Source organism: Nicotiana tomentosiformis, chromosome 7 (assembly GCF_000390325.3).
Source record: "Nicotiana tomentosiformis chromosome 7, ASM39032v3, whole genome shotgun sequence".
Taxonomy (NCBI): Eukaryota; Viridiplantae; Streptophyta; class Magnoliopsida; order Solanales; family Solanaceae; genus Nicotiana; species Nicotiana tomentosiformis.
In genome coordinates this window covers 82,439,522-82,447,484 of record NC_090818.1, presented here as the reverse complement: position 1 = coordinate 82,447,484, position 7,963 = coordinate 82,439,522, and the positions used below count along the sequence as shown (strand labels likewise).

Here is a 7,963-nt window from a genome sequence, read left to right as displayed (position 1 = left end):
TTCCGAGTTATGTAGATGTTGTCCTAAATCAAATAATTGAAGCTTTGAATTCTGAGTAAAATCCCAAGGGATTAACTCGGGATCATGTTCGTGGATTGAGGATCACTTCAGGACGTCAAAAATCAAGGAAGAAGCAACACTCTGAGGAAATTCACTAATGCGACGCACCATGCATAGCAATGTGTGACGCATTGGTGCAAATGTGCGTCAAAAATTTGAGAAGTTCAGAGACTTGTCATTTTTAGGTCTGATAGAAAAATACACTAATGTTTGGCATAGTGTTTGGCATAGTGCATAACATCAATACAAAATTTTGCCAGACAAGCTAAGTTCAGAGATTTTACAACCAAGAAAATTGCACTATTTCTACGAACCCTGCATAGCATAGTGCGACGCACGAAAATCAATATGTTTGTAAGTTTTCCTATTTCAGCTAGGAAAGGGAGATTTCGTCTAGACCCGACCTTACTTGGTATAAATACATGGGAAACCATTATTTTTTGGACTTTTGAGATACTTTAGACCTAAGGAAACCAAGGAGGAGTTTGAGGAACAAAAGCACAAGGATTGCATCATTCCTTCCGCACTCAAGACCCGAGTTTGGATCGAATCTACGTTTTCTTATACTTTAATTATATTTGTGATGAATTGTTCCATATCTATGGAGTGGTTCTCTTTAGGGTTTGATGGATTTTGTGTATTAATGATTATTTATGGATTATAACTCTACTTTTATGTATTGGAGCATTTTTGGATGATTTAATTTTTGCATCTATATTCACTTGTTCATGTAATTGAGAGAGGCATAACTTATGATATCTTTGCATTATATTATTGGTTGAGTTCATTAATTTTTCTTAGTAATCGAAAGAGGCTATTTGAATTATTGATTAAACCTGGTTAGAAGGATAATCGAGAGAAGTTCTCGTAAAGACCAACCCACTACGCATTCTTGTATATCTTCACGTGCTTAAATTGGTTCATCTTGTGAGGTTATAACTTAATCGAGAGAGGAGTTTTTGCTGAACGTTTGAACTAATAATTGAGTGAATTCGAGACTCACTTGAACATTAGAAGTGAATAATCTAGAGTTAGATCAAAAACAATTATCTTGCACCTATCCTATCAAAACCCTATATTCTCCCACTGATAACTTTCTTTGTTTATTCCTTGTTTCGATTGTCATTAGTCAATAGCTTTAGATTCTTAGTTAATTTTAGTTAGACATCATATAAATCTCAATTGTTGATTCTCCCGAATAGTAATCAAGCTAGAAACTACAAAAATATTGTTTAACTCCAATTCTTGTGGATACGATATTATACTATACTATCTTTGACTAGTGAGCATAATTTAAGTGTGTGTTTCGAGCTCGTCAAATTTTGGCATCGTTGCCGGGGATTGGCAATCAATAGTGTTTGAATAGTTTGTAGTGCTAATTCAGAAATTTTTCTTTTATTTCTATTTTATTTTTCTCTTTTTCCGTTTGGTGTTCTTTGACTTTGATTTGAACTTCTGCGAAGGAAGTATTACCATACGAGCCAAAAATTGAAAAATAACTGCGACAACTCAGGAAGGAAAGAAATCTCACCAAGACATCAGAAAAGGTTGGGCAATCCTCAACCAAAGAAGATATGGCTATAACCGGTGATGATAAAATAGATTTGGCTGTGAGAGAAGCAGCCCAACGACGAGAACAAGTTGCACGGGATGCTGAAGAAGCAGCTATTAGAGATGCACAGATTATCTACGAAGAAGAGAGGGGTCGTAGAATTACTCAAAATCAACCCTTGGGTGCAGACCAGTTTGAAAATTTAGCTCCCATGCCTTGGAGACCACTTGGCGATTAAGCTAGACCGGTATACAATCAAGGATTATCAAGTGTTAGACCACCCCAATTGCAGCAAAAAAATTTGAATTGAAGCAAGGGTTGCTTCAAACTCTTTAGAATTGTTATGTCTTTAAAGGGAAGCCAAACGAAGATCTAAATACATATCTAATGGACTTTGAGGAGATTATGAACACCTTTCAATACAATGGTGAGTCACAAGATGCAATGTATTTAAGGGCATTCCCCTTTTCTCACAAAGATGATGCAAAGCAGTGGCTTCGAAGCTTTCCCACGAGATCGATCAGAACATGGGAGGAGATGACCAGAAAATTCCTTGATAAATATTTCTCCTCAACTAAGACGGGGAAGTTTAGAAGAGAAATCCATAACTTCTTCCAGAAAGAGAATGAAACTATTTTTGAAGCATTGGAGAGGTTTTAGGAGATTGTTCGAAAGTTTCAACATAACAGAATTGAACTCTGTATGCAACTCCAGGACTTTTGGGATGGATTGACACTGGCCTCACGTAGAACATTGAGCAATGCAGCTGGAGGCCCGTTGATGAAGAAGACTCGAAAGGAGATAGTTACAATTCTTGAGGAGTTATCTGAAGATGTTAATCAATGGCCGTCTGAGAGTGCAGAAAGAAGTAGATCAACTGGTGTTCACCGGGTTGATGCTAACACATCTGTGCAGGTACATCGTGATGTTATGGCCAAAGAAATAAGGAAGCCGACCTTAGCCTCGGTTCAAGTGAGCCGCAGCCTATGATATATGCAGAAGAGGACACCTTACTCATGAGTGTCAAGCCTCAACTGAGGAAGTAAATACTGTAGGAAACTACAATTTTAATGCAATGGGTCAGAGGCACTCCGGTTTTTCATGGTGTTCACCTTGAGGTACTGCGAATGCTTGGGAACAAAATAACTCTAGACCGCATGGACAAGGAGTTCTAGCGTACCAAAATCAGCAGAGGCAGCAATTTCAGCCTCAACAACCCATTCAGCCTGGTTTAGAGGATCTAATGAAAGCTTTTATTATCAAGACAGATGAGAGGCCGGACACTCATGGAGCAGCTATCAAAGAATTGGGCACTGGTTTGAGAAACTTGGAGAAACAAGTGGGACATATTGCAACAATATTATTTGAGAGGGTTCCAAGCACTCTCCCTGCTGACACTGAAAAGAATCCCAAAGAAACAATGAATGTTGTAACTCTGAGAAGTAGGCGAGTGTTGAAAGATCCCACCCCGATCCAAAAAGAGGTGATACTTGAAAAAGAAAGTGGGGAGCAACTGAAGAATGATGTTGATAAAAAGAAGAAAGGCCCAATGAAAACTGAGAAGAAGAAGAAGAAGGAAGAAAAAGCAAAAAGGGAGGAACATGAGGAGAGCAAACATGTGCCCGCTTTACCTTTCCCTCTAAAGCTATGTAGAGAAAAGCTGGACAAGCAGTTTGAGAAATTTCTGGATATTCTAAAACAGGTTCATGTGAACTTACTATTCACAAAATTGATCTCACAAATGCCTGCTTATGCCAATTTTTTGAAGGAGATCCTTACAAAGAAAAGGAAAATCGAGGAAACCTCAGTGGTCAAGCTCACAGAGCATTGCAGTGCGATCTTACAAAATAAACTCCCACAAAAGTGTGTAGATCCAGGGAGTTTTATTATACCTTGATCTATAGGAACTATATATATTGATAAATCATAATGTGATTCTGGTGCTTCAATTAATTTGATGCATCTATCTATTTACAGGAAACTGGAGAAGGAGATTGGAGAGATAAGGTCGGTGCCAATATCTTTGCAGCTGGCGGACCAGATGACTTTAATACCCGAGGGAATAGTAGAAGATGTGTTAGTTTGGGTGGATAAGTTCGTATTTCCTATAGACTTTATAGTGGTGAATACGGAGGAGAACAAGGGGTTCCCCGATCCTAGGAAGACCATTCTTAGCAACGGGTAGAGCTATATTAGATATACACGAGAGAAAACTCATGCTTAGAGTGGGTGAGGAGACGGTGACTTTTAAGATGAATGTAGCAAAGGGGGCACAAAAAGAAAAATCAACTGCTAGTGTTGAGTGAAAAATGAAGGGCTCAGAAGAGAAGGCTGCATTGAGTGAGAAAGATAAATGTGGGGTGTACCCCAAAAAGGCCGAGAAGAAGATGTCTGCATGGATGTGCGCATTAGTTCGAAGGCGACGAATGGATCCCGACTACGACTCAAACCCCGACTAGATGTTCAAGGAAGTTTTCTCTACCTTATGCTTTTTAATTGTGTGTCATGGGGACATGCCACAACTTAAAGTGTGGGGTGTGGGGTTTTTGTATGTATTTTAGTTTCCTTTTTGTTAGTTGTAGTAGTTGAAAAATTGAAAAAAACCATAAAACTTGAAATTGTTTTCGATTTTTCTCGACAATGGATATCATTCGACAGGTTTGTTGAGGGAGTAAAGTCGATAGAAAAAGACAAAAAGATTTTCATTTTGTAGGTAGTGTAATAATTTCCCCTTGATATTTCTTTGTGCTGCGGTTCTTTTCCAAGGGATTGGTTTAAACCGGGTATAGTTAGTTTTTATTTTTGTTAGGAGTAGGAAACCTTGTGCTATGGTTTGAATTAAATGTAATATCTCTTAACTTTATTATGCCTTGAGAATAGTGAGTGCTTTAGTTGTGACCCTTAGGCTAAGTTTTTGACTCTTGTATAAGTACCTTAAATTGTTTGATATTAACTTTGCTTAACTGCTTTGACTAGAGTGTCTTGATAGTCCAATCTTGAATGAGTTATGTGCCATGTGTGCGAGGTTTTGTGTATTCTGTGCATTGCATTTTATGTTTAGAACTTGCCCCGTGAGTTTGCAAAGCGAAATGGTAGTTTTGTTCAATCTTGGAAGTGATTTAGGCATTTCTTTGTTGAGTCAGTTATAAGCTTTTGCCCACCTAATTGTTATGTATCTTAGTTAACCCCGTTGAGCCTGTAATCTTGTTTCTTTGGCAACCACATTACAAGCCTTACCTAATTATTTGAATTGACCATCTATTTGAACCCTATACATGTCGTGATAACTTGAATTTGTTATGAGCTTTGTAAATGTTGAAGTGTGGGGTGGTTGGTTTGTCTTTTGAGTGGAACTAATGAAATAAGGAGAAAGGTGCATTGTTTTGAAAAAGTAAGAGACACTTGAATTGAAAAAGAAAAAGGAAAAATTTATTGTATTGTTGTGCAAAATATTCTTTGATAGTGGTGACTCTTGATGTAATTGTGCTTAAAGAAGTAGGGAGTTAGTGTATATTGATTGTGAAGGTGGAGTTATGGTTTGACATAAGTGTGGGGTTTTGAATTGTTAATGTATATGTATTAAAGTTCTTAGGGAGGTGTAGTCACTCTTATATCCAAATGTATCCTACCCATCCCGCAGCCTACATTCCAATCAAATAAAGTCCTACTTGATCCTTGATTGGATGAGCTCAAATAGTAGAGTAGTACACTACGGGCAAGCCTATGGTACTTCTTTTGTGGCATATGAATGTTGTTTCTGAGAGTGAGTGAAATCTTTCTATCTTGAGTTCCTAATTGTTCTTAAATTCTATTGTGTGTGGAACTACTCTCTATTGTTGTGTGAGGGCACTTAATTCATGAAGGAAAGGTAATATCGTTGACTTCTGTGTTAGAGTAAGTGAGCGGGTTATAAATAATGCGTGGTGCTTGTGAGTCAAATCTTGAGGCGAGGATGTTACAGTATTGTGCTTAATCTATTTTAATTATTCTTGGTATGATGAGTATGGGAGTTGTTTAAAAAGGTCATGTTTATATAAAGTGTAGTTTGATTGCTGGAGGATGAGCAATGGTTTAAGTGTGGGGTGTTGAAGGTAGGCTATGATCTCCTATTTTAGTCGCTTATTTCACTCTAATTCACTGCACTTTAATTGTGTTTGAGCTTTAATTGCTAGTGTTTTGTACTTATTGGGTGTTTTATGCCTTGTAGGAATGATTTCGAGTTATGTAGATGTTGTGGAGCTAAATCAAATAATTGGAGCTATGAAGTCTGAGTAAAAGCCCAAGAGATTAATCCGGGATCGTGTTCGGGGGTCGAGGATCAGTTCTGGACGTCAAAAATCAAGGAAGAAGCTAAAACTCTGAGGAAATGCACTAATGTGACGCACCATGCATAGCACTGTGCGACGCATCTATGCAAATGTGCGTCAGAAATTTAAGAAGTTCAGACACTTGTAATTTTTGGGTCTGACAGAAAAATACACTTATGTTAGGCATAGCGCATGGCATAGTGCGTAGCTTCAATACAAAATATTGTCATACAAACTAAGTTCAGAGAGTTTACAAACGAGAAAATTGCACTAATGCTACGCACCCTGCATAGCATAGTGCGAGGCATGAAAAGCAATAAGTTTGCAAGTTTTCCTATTTCGGCTAGGAAAGGGAGATTTCGTCTAGGCCCGACCTTACTTGGTATAAATACATGAAAAAATGTTATTTTCTGCACTTTTGACATACTTTAGACCTAAGGATGCCAAGGAGTTGGAGGAGCAAAAGCACAAGGATTTCATCATTCCTTCCTCACTAAGGACCCGAGTTTGGATCGAATCTATGTTTTTCCTATACTTTAATTATATTTGTGATGAATTTCTCCATATCTATGGAGTATTTCTCTTTAGGGTTTGATGGATTTGGTATATTGATGATTGTTTGTGGATTATAACTCTAGTTTTATGTATTGGAGCATTTTTGGATGATTTAATTATTGCATCTATATTCACTTGTTCATGTAATCGAGAGAGGCATAACTTGTGATATCTTTGCATTATATTGTTGTTTGAGTTCATTAATTCTTCTTAGTAATCGAAAGAGACTAGTTGAATTATTGATTAAACCTAGTTAGGAGAATAATCAAAAGAGGTTTTCCTAAAGACCAATCCACTGGCGCATTCTTACATATCTTCACGTGCTTAAAATTGGTTCATCTTATGAGGTTAAGACTTGATCCAGAGAGGAGATTTTACTGAATGTTTGAACTAATAATTGATTGAATTAGAGAGACTCACTTAAACATTAGAAGTGAATTATCTAGAGTTAGATCCCAAACAATTATCTTGCACCTATCCTATCAACCCCTATTTTCTCCCATTGAAAACTTCTCTACTGGTTCCTTGTTGTGATTGTCATTAGTCAATAGATTTAGATTCATAGTTAATTTTAGTTAGACATCTTATAAATCTCAATTGTTGATTCTCCTGGATAGCAATCAAGCTAGAAACTATAAAAATACTATTTAACTCCAATCCCTGTGGATACGATATTATACTATACTATATTTGACTAGCGAGAATAAGTTAAGTGTGTGTTTCGAGCTCATCGCTCACACCCGTCGTAATGAAGGGTAATCTATAGTTGAGGCCATCAATGAATCTCCTAATCTTCTCCCTCTCAGTGGGAACCAACCATACTGCGTGACAAGCCAACTCTGAAAATCTCATCTCATAATGAGTCACGGTTATATCCTCCTGGCGTAGTTGCTCAAATTGCCTACGTAACTCCTCTATATGAGTATGTGGGACAAACTTCTCTAAGAAGAGAGCTGAGAACTCATGCCATGTAAGTGGTGCTGTATCGGCTAGCCTGCTCAACTTATAAGCCTGCCACCATCGGTAAGCTGTCCTAGTCAGCTGGAAAGTAGTAAATGAAATCTCACTGGTGTCCAAAATGTTGGTTGTGCGAAGAATCCGCTGACATCGGTCTATCAAATCATGAGCATCCTCTGACTCTGCTTTACAAAACACTGGAGGCTTAAGCCTCCCAAACTGCTCAAATATCTTCTGCTCCGCATCACTCATATAGGGACCAACCTCGGTGTCACGACCCAAACCGATGGGCCATGATGAGTTTCCGGGTCCTACCTGTCGAACACCCATAAGCATGTATCTAAGATATAAATATGAATTAGGGGTAGGTCATGAATAACATCTGTCAATAAACTGTTGAATCACGTGAATAACGTACGTGAGAAAAACATGTCCAAAAGACATATATTCATATACATGCGGAATACGGTAGGGCAAGCCGACAAAACTACTATAGACAACTATATATCCAAAACTAGAAACCGACAAGGCC

The 7,963-nt window shown here is 37.9% G+C and overlaps 1 protein-coding gene and 1 non-coding gene across 2 annotated transcripts; both read right to left on the bottom strand.

Annotated features, from left to right (window-relative positions):
• Window positions 1-2,197: 2,197 nt before the first annotated feature.
• Window positions 2,198-2,301, bottom strand: LOC117277012 (small nucleolar RNA R71). Its single transcript, XR_004507281.1, has one exon. It is a non-coding gene; the product is annotated as a small nucleolar RNA R71 (small nucleolar RNA).
• Window positions 2,302-7,182: 4,881 nt separating this feature from the next.
• On the bottom strand, window positions 7,183-7,683 carry LOC138895894 (uncharacterized). Its single transcript, XM_070180646.1, has one exon. It carries the CDS (start codon window positions 7,681-7,683, stop codon window positions 7,183-7,185), a length of 501 nt encoding a protein of 166 aa, XP_070036747.1.
• Window positions 7,684-7,963: the final 280 nt, after the last annotated feature.

Coding starts and splice junctions, on each gene's coding strand:
- LOC138895894 (XM_070180646.1), bottom strand. CDS start 7,683: ATGAGTGATGCGGAGCAGAAGATATTTGAGCAGTTTGGGAGGCTTAAG.